General features: G+C 38.6%; 1 protein-coding gene across 1 annotated transcript; it reads left to right on the top strand.

The window, feature by feature from the left end:
* The first annotated feature begins 247 nt into the window (after window positions 1-247).
* On the top strand, window positions 248-2,400 carry LOC109199934 (cationic trypsin-like). The gene is made up of 6 exons (XM_019355280.2): window positions 248-390; window positions 705-900; window positions 990-1,163; window positions 1,629-1,690; window positions 1,980-2,122; window positions 2,205-2,400. Exons 1-6 carry the CDS (start codon window positions 342-344, stop codon window positions 2,361-2,363), a joined length of 783 nt encoding a protein of 260 aa, XP_019210825.1. The 5' UTR covers window positions 248-341; the 3' UTR covers window positions 2,364-2,400.
* Window positions 2,401-15,419: the final 13,019 nt, after the last annotated feature.

Here is a 15,419-nt window from a genome sequence, read left to right as displayed (position 1 = left end):
TCACCGAAAAAGGCAAAGAGTTTGTGAAACAGAACAATTTGGACTGTGAATATAGTTGCTGTGCACGAGCAAACATTCAAAAGCCCAATTTAGTAATAATTCTATGAAAACATAACTTCTGTTTGCACTGCAGTGTCATTTCCTGCAGTATGTGGATGACAAAGGCTACAGTAACACTTTTCTTTTTAATAGGATGAGACGTTTAACTTTTGCATGAAGACCGTTCCAACCAATGGCATTTTATTGATAAAACTGGGCTGTGTGATTGGTGGATCTATTCTCACCAACACAGTGAGAAGAGGTTTAAAAAGTGTCCCAGCACAGCATTCACTGCAAGCTGAATGACAGCAATGGCTCACCTGAAGTTCCTCCCACTCCTCCTGTGGGTTGGTGAGTGAACTACTGCACTCGTTTCTTCTGCTTTTATTTTTAAACTTTGTGTATTTGAACCATACCTATGACATATCTATGTTTATAAAGACTTGTTTAACTTGGCTTGATTAAGTCGTGCTTTTTTGTTCTCATTCTTTGTCTCTCCATTACATTAATTTTTGTAAATTTTTCAGAATGTCTCACAGTGTGAATTTTGCCTCATTTTTCTAGCCATGTTGCTGGTTACAACCATAATAACTGGCTCCTGGCTAAGATAATATGTTGTTCAGGTGGTAAGCCAACACTTTGTAAGTATATTCCTCTTCTCTCAGGTTTCACGGTGTGCACAGAGGTGGATTTGCACAAGAGAATCTTTCACGATCATAGGTGTGAGAAAAATGATCGTCTGTATCACGTAGAAATAACTCAGACCGATAGAAGCGATTACTATCATCTATGTGGCGGCTCTCTGATCCACAGCGAGTGGGTTCTAACTGCAGCTCACTGTTGGAAAGATGAACCTGGATGGTGAGAAATGACTGTTTCACTTAAAAAAAAACAGTCCAGAGACAAAACTCATTACTGGTATTTTGTTCTTTTACCATTTCCATGTTTAGGACTATGTCTGCATATGTAGGAATTCATCCCGGTCCAGGAAGAATTGCGAGAATTATTGATCACAAGATCTTTCAGGACCAAACAGGAAAACATGACATCATGCTTCTGAAAATCGACCCACCAGAGAATAAGATTAAGCCTGTTGTCTTACCTAAATGTACACGTCGTAAAAAGTGAGTTTTGAGTAACCTTTTAAGTGTAAAGTTTGAATTCTGGAAGTCCATAATATGTTGACATAACATATATTTTTCTTGTTTAGTTGGTTGGTTTTTTAAACATCCAGGAAGAGCAAAAAAATGTAGCAACATCTGTAGTCTATGAAAAAAAATGACATCATGCTTCTGAAGTTACAAACCCCCATTAGTGACTGCAAAGCTTCTTTATTAACAATAATGTAACTGAGACTTGAATATTGAGGTAAGGGTTCTGGTTTGGATTTTAGGTACCTGCTTAGGAGGTACATCCATGATCTATCATATCATAACTGACAATAAAACATGAGCATTAGGAAATGGAAGGAAATGTAATGTTTTAATAAAATGTTTGAATCTGCAAAGATTCGCTGACTTAAAGTGGACTGGAAATACTCAGCCTGCAGACATGGACATGGAATTTATTTTATTTTTTTTAATTTGTAGGCTGGATGTCATTCAGATTGCAGGCCATGGTGGTTATATGGTTGATGTAAACTACAACAAACGTGAGAACAGCATTGTTTTGATTATTTCACAATTTTTTAGTTCATATTATACTTTGATTTTGTCTTGTGTGCCTGTTATAGTTACTTTTTCATTTTATTTGAAAACTGTGATGACATAAAGTATTCATTTCATTTTATGTTGGATATACTGTCAATTTCCCTCCTTTTTAAACGCTGCTTAGCTTCTTTTAAAGAACACATTTTGTTCCAGAAATGAGGCAAAGCATGTTTCTTTCAATGTCTGATTTCCTTGCATGAAACACTTTTGTTTTTTACATTTTTTCTCTAGTCCCTGGTTATCTGCCTCATCTCCAGTGTGCAAAAATGCATGTTGTTGAGTGTGAGCCTAACCTCCATCCATGTAAGTCAACATTATTATGGCCAAACGGAAACACGATGTGTCACAAAGAACCTCGAGTGGACACATGTCCGGTGAGTTGCCATGCTGCCAACATTTTATCTGTATCATTATCAGATGTTTTAGAACAAACATATAATTTGTTTTCTCTCTCAGGGTGATTCTGGTGGTGGAGTGATAGCCAAAAACAACAAGATTCATGGTGTGTATGTTGGTAGTTATGACTGTGCCTGTACCAAACCAGGTATTTCGCTGAAGGTCTGCTCTTACATTGGTTGGATAAATCAAGTCATTACACAGAGTAATGGAAAATAATCAAATGAAAATAACATCCAAAATAAACAGTCCGCTCTGGAAGAAACTTCTTCTGTGTGAATTGTTTCTACATGTGTCACGTTGATCATTCAGTTGTTCAGAAACTGTGATGTTTGCATGAAAGTTGTTGGGTCATTTTTGCCAGATGATATTAAGTACAATTACTACAGTATAGTATTTAAGTACAAATGTGAGGAATTTGTACTTTGCATTGGTCTTTCCATCACATTTGTGGCTTCTTCTCCACTGCCTCTCAGTGGGAATTGGTACATTTAACTTCACCACAAATATCTGACATCTTTAGTTACTTGTTATTTTACAGATGAAGATTTGTGCTGATGAAACACATGAAGTATAATTTTGTTTCTGTAGTTATTTCATCAGTTATTTGACTTGCATGAATTTAGCAACTATTATTATATATTGAATCTTTAAAAGTACTTACAGTTGATATTATTTTCTGTAAATTGTTCAAAATCATAAATGTGTGAGAAGCACTCAATCAGGGGCGACTCCAGGATCAAACCTTTAGGGCTCAGCTCAGTCTTAATGTCATGTTTATGGTGCCTTGTAATTAATATTAATGTCATATGCTGTTTGCAAATGTAGCCAACCCTTTTCACATTTGCAAACCTCACTTCAGTTGGATACACATTTTAGTGTTACCTTCAAAAGAAATCTAATTTTTGGATGACCTACAGCAGTGTCTAAGAATAACAGATTTTAATATAATACATCATCTTTACGGTGGTCACTTTAGTTTAAAACCTGATGCAATGGCACAGTCATGCTGACCAGTAAATTTCAAAACCAGTTTATGAAAAAGCAGATCAGAGGAGAAACCTGCACGGCATTGTTTCAGTCTCTTAACCACATAGAGGACAGTCCATCAAATCATCAAGTATTTAAAGTACCATTATACAGTACAGACAGTTAAAAATCACCCTGCGACTCCACATACCTGGACAAGAAGCCAACAACTAATGACAGCTTTTGAATTCATACAAACTCAAACACTTTGTTGTGCAGACTCAGCACAGAGACTCATGCTCACCAATTCAGAGAGTGGAGAACAGATTTGTAGTCTGTCACATCAGTATAGTGGCATTCATCCTGTTCAAGGTTACAGTGATGTGAATGTTGCTAAATGCTATTATTCACATTAATAGCAGAGTGCTACTGAAAATCACACAACGCATCCATTTAATGCATGTAGATTTTGTGAAAAATCCACCTGATCTCTGTTAGTTCCAGTCTCTCTGTCCTCGCTTCCTCTTTGTACTGACAATCACACACAAAAATTTTATATTCAACTAAAATAACAAAAAATATTCTTGTAACAGTTATTTTAAGAGCAGTTTCGGCTCTTCGTTTGATAAGAGCATAGCACACTGCTTAGTTATGAGTGATCATCATAGATGAATGTGGGCAAAGTGGAAGTGACATATATGTAGCCAGGTGGAAGGTCTTTGTTATCGGACATGTCCCTGACTTTGACTTCATGTCCACTCTTACCTGTTTCTTATATGTGCTGTGTTCCTCCATCTTTCTCCCTTTCTCTCCCTCTCTGTCATCCCCTCTCAGTCTTTGTGCAGTCACCCAAAGGTTAATTATAAGAGTATATCAGAGTTTACAACCAAATAAAAGGCATAAACTGGTCCATATCAATTTGCTGCTGCTGGCGAGGGCGTTGCTAGGATCTTGAAGCATACAGGGCTTACCCCAGCCCTGAAATGTTTTGAATTTTCACTCAATAACAGCACCTTTTAAAGTTATTTACTTTTATTTATTTTAGCGTATAGTAAAATTAATATAAAGTGGTAAATGTTATGCACTACCTAAAGTTTGAAGTCACAGAATGATACTATTTAGTGCAGTTTTTAATCATTACCAGTCTTCATCTTAGAGCTTGTGCTCTTATTTCTCCTTTTAAACTGTGTGGATGTTCACCTCTTCTTCATCCTTCCTGTTCCTTTCACCAAACAGCTCACTCTTGTTCACCTCTGATCTCACTTCCTGTTCTGGTTATAAGAAGGATGCAGTCAGCATGTGTCAAAGACACTCCCTCCAAATATATGATTTTTGATATGATGATTAGATATTTAAAATTTTATTTATCAACTTATTTTATGCACTAATCCAATCCATTATTAAACAAATATCATACTGTAGAAAAGCAAATAATAATACACTAAACAGTTTTATGCCATAAGAGCTAAATGGTCACTTCACTGTATTTGTTTCCCACAAACTACTATAGCTAGGATCTTCAAGTTTCCACTATATTTCATTAATCTGCAGCGACTATAGATCATATAAGTATATTGACCTCTATCGTTTTCTTTATGACTTGGCCTGAATACACACACATACACATCTTTGAATAGCACAACAAATGAGGTAATTTTCCATGTGTTTTAATTAGGTTTTAGTGGTTTATGTGTTTTATGTATGTGTGTGTATTTTGGTCTTCAGCGTGAATTTATACAAACTGTAATTATTTCAAATGGAAGATCCATTATTTAATGTTGCTTTATCTTGACACTATGGAGAATAAAGCCTTACATGAGTGTTGCTATTTTTAATTGTGGAGTGGAAGACCTCCTGTACTTGTTGTTTAGACTGTGATCTGAATGCCAAGTTTAACCAAATTGAAAGCAAAGGTTATAGCTGGGATATTCCACACATTTGAAAGACTCATTGTGTAACTCAGATGTTTATGAGCTTTGATCACTCTTGTCCAGCATAATAATTATCATGTAATTGCAAGAAGACTTAATGAAACTGAAACAATGCACCCTAACACAGGCATTTGAACTGTACGCTAATGAGTACATGAAGTGTACCTCTGCCTCTATAGCTGAAAAGAGTTTGCCTCTATAATTTCTGGATCTACTGATTTGTTTCTGATGTATCTCTTCTTTTATTTAGCCTGTATTATGAACAGAAAGATGATGAAATCCTCTTTATTTGAGAAAGTGTCCTTAAACTAGCTTTCTTCCTTCTTACTGAGTTTCCAAGCTACCTCTTTGTTAAGTGAATAAACTATTTGAACAAGAAAGATATCATGGCATTTATTATGATACAGTGTGTGTGTGTGTGTGTGTGTGTGTGTGTGTGTGTGCTCACTGAGTTGACCTGGTACATCAAGTTTGGATTTCCCCAGTTGTCGGTAAAAATAAAAGATTTGAACTCAAAAGAGTTTGAGTTCATGCACACTGGAGAAAAAAAATCTAAATTCTCTTCATCACAATCATTTGTATAAAAACATGGCTATTTTACTGATCTATGTTTATTATTAAAGAGTAAGGAAAGAAGAAGAGGAAGCCTGAGCCCAGGTTCTGTCCATTTTCATAACAAGTGACAGCACAGACATCTGAGCTTTTTCGTCATAAAGATTGTGATGTGAAGCATCAGCAGGTAAAGTGTCGTTAAAGTGTCACTTCAATAATGCTGCTGGGAGAAAGAAGTGCTGACACGTACTAGTTTTGAATAGAAGGCTTAAAACACAAACACTAATATTGGGTGTTGCTTTTACGCTTAAAGAATATAATAAGTTCTAAGACAATTCATTTGACTTCTCACTGTCCAAGTTGCGTTGTGGTATTTACTTTATCATGAATGTATGCTACTTTGTTCTAGCGACTGTAAACTTTTTTTTGTATTCATGAAATAAACTAGACTTTCACAGTCTGCATCTTCCACAGTTTTCATGCTTTTGTTCACTCCAAATTTGACACAAACCCACAGACAACCAGAGTTAACTAACTATGTGGCGCAATCACAGACACTGTAATAGCTGATTTTTCTAATAAACACAATCAGGTTAACATTAAGGTTTAACACTGAAGGAGATTTGTTCCATAGTCACAGTTATACTTGTATTTCCTTTACTTACATCCAACACTACTATGTTCTATTTCAATCCAGCTGCTGGCAGTTTATCCATTGTTGTTTTGGACAAATAAGCTTAAAGCTAAACCTTCATGTTTCTGATGGGAAATTTTGTTAAACCATTGCTCAACTTATGTCTGCATGAGAGCAGATAATTATGATGTACTTGTAAAAAGACTTGATAAGCAGGTCACAGCTGAATCAAGGGGTAATAAAAATAAGACCACGCGGTCTCAGCGTGACTACACATGCAGTGGGTTATTGCACACATTTGAAACACTCATTGTGTAACTCAGGATGGACCCCTTATAAAGGAGACAGAGAGGTTCTGTTGTTCAGTCAAGTAAAACCTGGTGAAAGCGTAATTCTAAGACTCTGGTCGTTGCTTAAGTGTATAGATAAAAATTCTTTCATACATTCTTTTCTTACTAAATTAGTATAATCGCCAAATCGATCATTTCATATTTATCTCCTGAAACGATCTACATTCACTTTTTTATCCCTAGAAATGTGTTTCCAGAGTCCAGGTTTAGTGACTTCCTGTCCACCATCACATTAGCTGAGTAGCTGTCAAATTTGAGGGGAGCAGAGAAGATCAGACACCAGTCAGCAGGTCAGAGGCCATCTCTCATTTCACAAATCAATCACTTGATTTATAAATGGAACAAACACACCATCAGACCAGGTAATGACCCATTATGAGACAACAGCCATCTGAGAGGAGATGTTCTGTATCACAAAACATGGGAAACAAACAAACTCTAGGCATTCTGAAATATATAAAGCTCAACAAAAAAACACAACCATATCAGATCCTGATGTAAGTCATTTTGTTGCTGTTTTTAAAAGTCATTTAAAAAGAGGTCTAGAAAAAGTGTCCAGTAAGAGATTCTACTATTTATGCAGCACTGCCCCGTGTGGCCACAAAGACACTCAACAGCTTCATTTCTCAGCCTGTTGCCTTCTTTTTCCTTCATGATGTAAACAGTGAATGAACCGAAAGAAGTCAATCCATAAACTGTTAAACTGATAAAACAGTCCTGATGATTATGTAACAAGTTGTAGTTGACTAGAGGTCGTTTTGGTATACAATTTAAAAGCCATTTTCTTTTATAAATACACCATACACTTTGTTCTCCACCATTTCTTTTCCTCAAGTCCTTAATGGACAGTGGAGGAACACTACATCTAGCTTCTGTTTAACATTTATCCAGGCGCCCCCACACTGTACCTCTACAGAAACCAAGGGAGAGAGACGGACACACAAAGAGAGGGAGATGGAGAAAATTTAACACAAACTTTTATTTCCACTTGAATCTTGATCTCAAAATAGAAAAGTTTTATCACAAAATAATTACAAGAGCACAAATAAAAACCAAAGACAAATGAAATAAAAAGGCAAGGCCCTGGGACTGAACACAGCACACCTTTAAAACAACATGATGACCAATGTTTGACCTTTCACCTCTAGCATAGTTTTCTCTGGATTTCAATCTGGCCACCCCTGAAATGACATTTATCAGTGTATGTACAGCATCCATTTTTGGCTTGGACAGTCTGACACAGACCGTCTCCATGGCAACCTCCGAGACTCTTCTTTTCCTAAAAAAAAAGTCTCTATATGACCACCAACAAACCTGTTACACCATATTTTTTTCACCAGCTCACCTTTGCTGAAGATGCTTTCTCATACAAATCTAAACATCTTTTGAGAAAGTCCACATCACTCTGATCTGTACTGAAAACAGAAAAACAAGGACAACACCAGCAGAGGCCTCCAAGATAAACCTGGCAACATAAATCTAGATAACTTTGCTTATTTATCTCTTAAAACATTTAACAAAGATTACATTTCTAACAAATATACCAATATAAATATATATTCCAGAAACAGGACATTCCAGTTAGATCCTCTCCGAACTGGGCAGCTCAGCCCATCATCCACTTTTACAAAACAGAAAGCCGCCTGATACAACAGCCCCAAAAGTGACAAAAATCCACCTCCAAAAAGCAAAACTTCTCATAATGGAAAAACAAAAAAGATCGTCAATCCTATCAAACACTTTCTCTTAATCTAAAGAAATTATTCCAACATCAAACTGTACAATTTACAAATAACTACCAAGTCTCTCATGAGAAACACTCTTGTTCACATTAGAGCTGTGTGGTACACAGTACGACTGATCTCTGTGAGTGATTCATTTCACAAAGTGTTTCAGCCTGGTGGCCAGTACTTTTGAAGGAAGTTAGTAATCTGTGCATAACAGAGTCATGGGTCTCCAGGTCTACGCAGAGACAAATCTCTGTTTTTAAGGGAGAAGAGAGAGCCCCACATGATGACTCGATGCCAGTAACAGTCCTTTACAGAAGTCTGCAGGCAGCCCACCCTGTGCAGGAGCCAGCTGACCAGCAGCAGCACTAATCTCCTCCAAAGAAAAGTTAGCATCCAGGACAGCTCTGTCCTCAGAGCTCAGCTGAGGAAGCCCCTGCAGCAGCTTCTCCACACAAGCTTTATTACTTTACTCCATCCCTAACATGGTGGTGTAAAAGTCCACGGCATACTGACCTGCTCTGCATCCAGGAAAAACCACTAACACCACATAAACTACACTAACAACACCATACACAATTACACTAAATCATCAGCCTCACAACACACCACACATAAAAAAAACACAACTTTCAGCCAGACAAACCACACAGTCCACCAAACCTCCATCATTCACCAGAGAGAGGGAGAGATATAAAAAGAGAGAGTTTAGTGGATGTGTGTTTGTGAGTGTGATACACACAATTTATGAATATAATCTCCAATAAAGGTTATGTAGCTGATGAAAAGTGGGTTAGATTAAATGTCTACATTTCTTGTGCATGAAGTAAACTATAATATTTATATGTAAAATTCCACACCTACACCTGTGCGCCCTCACACTGCAGCACATTTTACTCCCCGGTTGCAGAAACCGTTCTATATTTTGTCACAGCTGCAAAAGAAGCTCCACTCAAAGAAACTCAAAGATGATGGAGAGGAAGAGATTTCAGAACATGAGGCCTTTTGCCAGACAGCAGACAGGAAGGTGGGGAGAGAGTGAAGCGGTATGGCACACAGGAAATGGTCGAGGCCAGACTCAAACCCAAGCTCCTGCAGTGGGAACTCTGTGTCCCCACTCAGCCAGGTGAGATATAGCAGAACCATCAATTCAGAGTCTGACAGTAAGGGTGAAGACGAGCCTGACTGTTGGTCTGCTCCAAAACAAGCCCATAAGCAAGCTTTGAAATATTATGTTACAAAATTGTGAAACTGGGACATGAAATTTGATTTGAAAATGAAATTCATCCTGATCAGGAGCTGTTATGATCTAAATGGTGTTCTAGATCCAGTAAGCAAAAAGGAAGAGCTGCAATATGTGTGCTTTTTCATTAGTGAATAAATAATAAAAAGCTATAGTGCAGACTACAGCGCCATCCAGTTGGTGTTCGCTCTCTCTGCGGTAGAGTATCACTTCCTGTTCCAACACATAGTGGTGTTTTTGTGTAGCTTATCTGCGTAGCAGTTTAACTAAAAACGTAGAGATAACTTCTTATTTCATAGTGTAATCTTCCTACTAGAACAACACATGGCCAAAGGGAAGTGACTATTTTGCAATGGACGCTTTGTGTTTACATCTTTTTGTAGAATCTGTTTACACATTCAAAATAAAGAGAGAGAACTTTGTTTGTTTGTTTTTTGTTTCTTTTAACTGTCTTCGTAGTCTGAGTATACGTAAACTCGGGCCACATGCTTCAGGAATCCTTCCACAAGCTTTCTGCAATAGTTTGCTGGAATCTCGGCCCACTCCTCTTGACAGAACTGGTGTAACTGCCTCAGGTTTGTAGGTCTTCTTGCTCACACTTGCTTTTTCCGTCCCACCCACAATTTTTCTACAGGACTGAGATCAGGACTTTGTGATGGCCACTCCAAAACTTTGATTTATTATCCTTAAGCCACTTTGTAACTAATTTGGAGGTATGCTTGGGGTCATTGTCCATTTGGAAGACCCATTTGCGCCCAAGCTTCAGCTTCCTGGTTGATGTCTTCAGATACTCCACATAAATTTCTTTTCTCATGATGCCATCTATTCTGTGAGGTGCACCAGTCCCTTCTGCAACAGAACGGCCCACAACATGAAGCTGCCACCCCATACTTCACAGTTGGGATGGTGTTCTGAGGCTTCATAGCGTCCTCCTTTTTCCTCCAATATATTGTTTATCATTATAGCCGAACATTTTTGTTTCATCAGACCACAGGACATGTCTCCAGAGATTAAGAGGAACCTTTTAGCTCATGATAGTACAGGACTCATTTTACAGTGGATAGTGACACTGTGTTACCAGTTTCAGCCAGCATCTTTATAAGGTCTCCTCCTGAGCGGTATGATGGTTGTACATTCCCATAGTTTTTATACTTCCCACATAGCAGACAGACCTGGCCCGGATCTGGTGTCACGCTGGCACTGCTGGCTGACTTCTGGCATGGTAAATGACATGTAATCCAGATGTGGGCCAGGCCTGGTGTAGATGGCACTGTCTATGTGATGGCATGCCACATCTGGCCCGATTGTGGTTTGGTTTATGTGGCCCAGGCTCAAAGAAAACAGGTCTGGCCCGGATCCGGCATCAAGCTGGCACTTCTGACTGACTGGTGTCGTGGCAGGTTGTATATCAACCAGATGTGGGCCAGGTCTGGCAATGATGCCACTATTTGTGTTCCTGTTTTCTTATTTCAGTTAGAAAACTCAAATGCTATGTTGCAATACTATACTGCTATGGTAGCCAACTTTTCAAATGCAGGTTTGACAAGTTTGAGAGTGTGCACTTTATCCAAAACCTAGTGAGAGTTTACTCATGTTTACCACCGGGTGGCTGTAGCTCAGGAGGTAGAGCAGCTCACCGGTTGATCGAAAGGTTAGTGGTTTGATCCCTGGCTCCTCCAGTCTGCATGAGAGAGGTCAAGGTGTATGAATGTAGTTAGGATGCACTCAGTTAGGTAAAAGTGTGTGAATGTGGCATGTATAATGCACTTTGGGTAATCGGGACAGTAGAAAAGCGCTGTATAAGATTTTGTCATGTTACTTCTGCAATATTATGTTCCGCCACATGTTGTTATTACATGGCTCGATTAAGGTACACATTAGGCTGACATCTGAGGCCAGAGCTGAAACTGTTCTGGGCCAGCACAGGGCCAGCAGTGTGTCTGCAACTGGCCCACAGCTGCACACAATGTGCTTATACATCACCCACATACCGCAAAGAATGACGGCCCTTTGGTGACCCAGAGGTAATCCACACATAGGCCAGCACAGGACCACCAGTAAGTCTGCAACTGGCCTTGTGCTGGCTATGAGAAGCTTAAACTTAGTTTCAGAATAATTAAATCTGAAATTGTTTTATTGTAAGGTTATTAAAGTTTCAAATTGTGTGACAAATAAATATAAACTTTAATTCTGAAAATATTTAAATATTATCAAATAACACCAGCTACAATATTGGATAATGTGTGTTTGTTCAGCAGAACAGTGTCCAGTATGTTGGCTGATATACTTTATTTACATGATATACTTTGTTTATATCCAACTCATGTCAGCTGTGGTTTGTGAGCCAAGATGTCGGCGGTGTGCATGGCTCACCGTCCACGGCTGTCAGATCCACTTTATCTCTTTTTTTTACTGGAAAGCACTTTCGTCAACCATGTTGCTTTTAAAGTGCTCTGTAAATAAAGTTGGATTGGATTTTAAGATAAAGGTTGAGCTGATTGTAACGTATTACAAGGAGTGTTTTTAGTTATTATTTTTTAAATAACATACAGTGTTTATATTACATGCTGTACTAGAAATAAGCTCAAGGACGATAAAAGGTCATGTGATTTAGTTACATTCAACTTGTATGCAGTAAAATTAAAAATAAGTTACCACAAGTTGTTTTTTAATTTGGTAAATAATTGATAAAATGTTAAAAGTACTGGTTGTGTTTGACCTCATCACCAGGATGAGTTGGAAATACTTCAGTTTCCCTCAGGTGGCCTTTTGCTGGTTGGATTGCCACTACAGTCTGTAAACTGTAGAGGTAATTTTGTGAGCTCATTGGATGAACAGTTTCTGAAATACTCAGACCCATCTGGCACCAACAACCACGCGTTCTCTTTCCCCATTCTGATACTTGGTTTGACCTTCAGCAGGTCATCATGAACATGTCTGTATGCTTAAATAGTTTAATTTGCTGACGTCTGATTGGTTCACTAGATATTTGTGTTTAACGAGCAGGTGAACAGGTGTACCTGGCAAAGTGTGTGTAACCCTCAGTGTTACTGACATGTTCCACACTGACACACAAAATACTCTGTGCCCCACACTGTTTTATTAAGCATGTCTAATCACTGTAGACATTACATGTACCTTCTTGAAGGAAAGGTCAAAGGTCAGTTACCTTTATAGGTTCCTCCTATATGTTAAGACATATACACAGCACAGTTGTAAGAATCAAAGTTTGTAGGTTCTAAGACTTTTGTCAATTTCCACCCATAAATCATAAAGTTGACCTTGAAGACCACAAGTTTTAATGGATTGTTAACATGACCCCACTCTACAGCCCTACAACATTTTAACAGGAGTTATTTAAGACTTTCAAACTATCCTGTTGACAGAAAAAGATTAACGAGCGCAAAAAAAAAAGAAACAAAGTTGAATTATTTCTGATTAGAAGCTGTACAGTCCGGACTGACTTTAACAAATGTGCTATAGGCTCACCTGGAAAATAGTGAGCTTTACAAGACTGATTTGTTCCAAAGGCTTGCACAGACCTCAACCAATCCTAAGGCTAATTAGCACGGCTAGAATTTTAAAAACATTTGTTAAATGTTGTCATTGCTAACATATACCTGTTTTAGAGCATGGTGAGTAGCGAGAATGCAAAGTTATTGTTACCTCTAAAAGACAAATGTGAAGATGTGATATTAGCATGAGCTATATACTATCTCCAAAAGTTAATTCTGTTCATCTGGACTTAACGTTTTGTGGGAAAACGTTTCGTCACTCATCCAATTGACTTCTTCAGTCTCAGCTGACTGCAGGTTTCCCCAATCTTATAAACAGTGCATGTACATGGTTACCTGCCCCCTTGCAAAACTTTGCTAGACCCGTCTCTGCACAGCTATCAGCTGTCGGCTACCTAAAAAAGGATCCTGATGTTATTTGTCTCTCAGAAACAGTTCATAACTTCTCTTCAACTCATCCATGTTACCTAAAGGTAAACCTGTTTCTCCACCACCTGTTCAGCTCTGATGATTCAGTAAGGACATCTCTTGGTTTCATCTTCATGTTTCCCTCTCACCACATATCCAAACCGATATCATGACCAGCAGCTGTTACAACTGTGGCCCAGCAACATCAGCTGATACTAGAAAGTAAATAATTCTAACAACAGCTGATCAAGCTTTAACGTGCTGCTGCTGTTTAGCGCGACATCCGCTGGTTTCTGGCTCGAAATGATCGATAAACAAACAAGAGCGAAAAGCCGATCAGCTGATCATTGATCAGTTTCATCATTTAACCTCTTAAGCCCCAAGGGGGTTTCTGAGCTTCCTGCTCAAAAATGTAATGCCCAAATTAAATTGATTATTTCTCTGCAATTACAAACTCTGTCCTTACAATCTTGGTATCAAAATGAAGCTAACACTTGGGAAATTTAATCAGAGGTGTAAATATTAAAGCAGATATTACTGTGTCAAAGTTACTGAGACTGGAACACAGAAAAAGTAAGTAGATTTATTCTCGCCTAATTTTTTTGGTAATTTTAGCATATAACCCTTTTAAAATATGCCTCAGCTCACATTTGGTTCCAGAAATCCAGTAACCAACCTATAAACATCATCTGTGCAAAGATTTATGTTTCTAAAGTAAAACAGTGAAAAACTACAGCCCTGTCAATACATGAATATCCAGACATTGTACAAAAATGTCCATTTTGGCACACAATTGGACACCATGCCAGTTGATTTTTTTAGGTATTAAAGAGCAGAAAGTAATAAATTTTATTAACAGGCTAAACATGCTTTTTTTAAAAATATTTTGGAAGAATTAACCACACATTTACATGGTAATGGCGCTTTACTGCCGTGCGCATAGAGCGCTTCATTGGCCTCTGGCCCTTTAAACTCTGAGGGGCTGTAACTTTGGTTTCTTTTGGTCAATTTGCGTGATTGACACCTCTTCTTAATCGTTTTAGCCAATAGATTCAAAGTAACGATGCCACGTTCACGTCACTTCAACCAATCAGACATTGTAATGCCAAAACCCACATGTGTCCAAATTTATTGCATGTGGCTCTGATGCAACCTACCGGCAATCATGTGGTTACCGGCTACCACACGGTAAGCCATTTCTGTCTTAGCGCATTTGCGCAGCTGTGTGTTTTTGTGGTCTTCTTTTGTGGCTAATTCAGTGAATTTTGGTCTGATCGTGGTGAAACTTGGTGTGTGGAGTCAGTGATAGCTCTGGAAGCTAACCAGCCTATCTTTCACCGGTTACATGAAGTCTGAAGAATTTCTGGTTCGGTTTTGTTTATTTAGTGGACTTCTGCGCATTTACGTAACTGCTCGTTTAATCACGGCTTGTTTTCGGTGTGTTTGGTGGTTGTAGAAATGGTTTATATGACATTTAGCTGAGATTCTGAGGTTTCTGTGGATACCACACATGTCTGGACTTATATTTCTCAACCCGCGTTATAACCGATTAAACGTGATCTCCTTTTTGCCCCCAGTGCCGGGGGCGTGGGGCTTAGCAACAGGAGAGAGAGGGAGGAGAATGGGAGACGAAGAGGCAGCTGACAGCATAAAGACACAGAATAACTCCAGCTTCGTGTCTTTTTTTTTCATTCAAGCTGAAGTCGGGACAAATCGCGTTCCTTTTCAGCCCAATACAAACGCGGCTGGCCCGGTGTCCACCACGGGTCTCTCCTCCTCCTCTTTCCCTCATCCACCTGCTGGCCTCTGTGGACGCTCCGCCATAGCCACCACCAAACATCAGTTATTTTACACATCTGCCAGCATCTGGCAATCCACCACCTTTCATTTTTTTATACCGTTACAAAAACAAAAACAAAAAACCCCATCGGCCCATAAAAAACGAA

This window comes from Oreochromis niloticus, unplaced genomic scaffold, assembly GCF_001858045.2.
Source record: "Oreochromis niloticus isolate F11D_XX unplaced genomic scaffold, O_niloticus_UMD_NMBU tig00007914_pilon, whole genome shotgun sequence".
NCBI lineage: Eukaryota > Metazoa > Chordata > Actinopteri > Cichliformes > Cichlidae > Oreochromis > Oreochromis niloticus.
This window is presented reverse-complemented; position numbering and strand designations above follow the sequence as displayed.

What these genes read in the sequence shown, in the direction of transcription:
- LOC109199934 (XM_019355280.2), top strand. Translation starts at nt 342, where the DNA reads ATGACAGCAATGGCTCACCTGAAGTTCCTCCCACTCCTCCTGTGGGTT. An exon ending in TGATGTAAACTACAACAAAC is followed by an intron (nt 1,691 to 1,979) that starts GTGAGAACAGCA and finishes TTTTTTCTCTAG; the next exon opens with TCCCTGGTTATCTGCCTCAT. An exon ending in CTCGAGTGGACACATGTCCG is followed by an intron (nt 2,123 to 2,204) that starts GTGAGTTGCCAT and finishes TTTCTCTCTCAG; the next exon opens with GGTGATTCTGGTGGTGGAGT.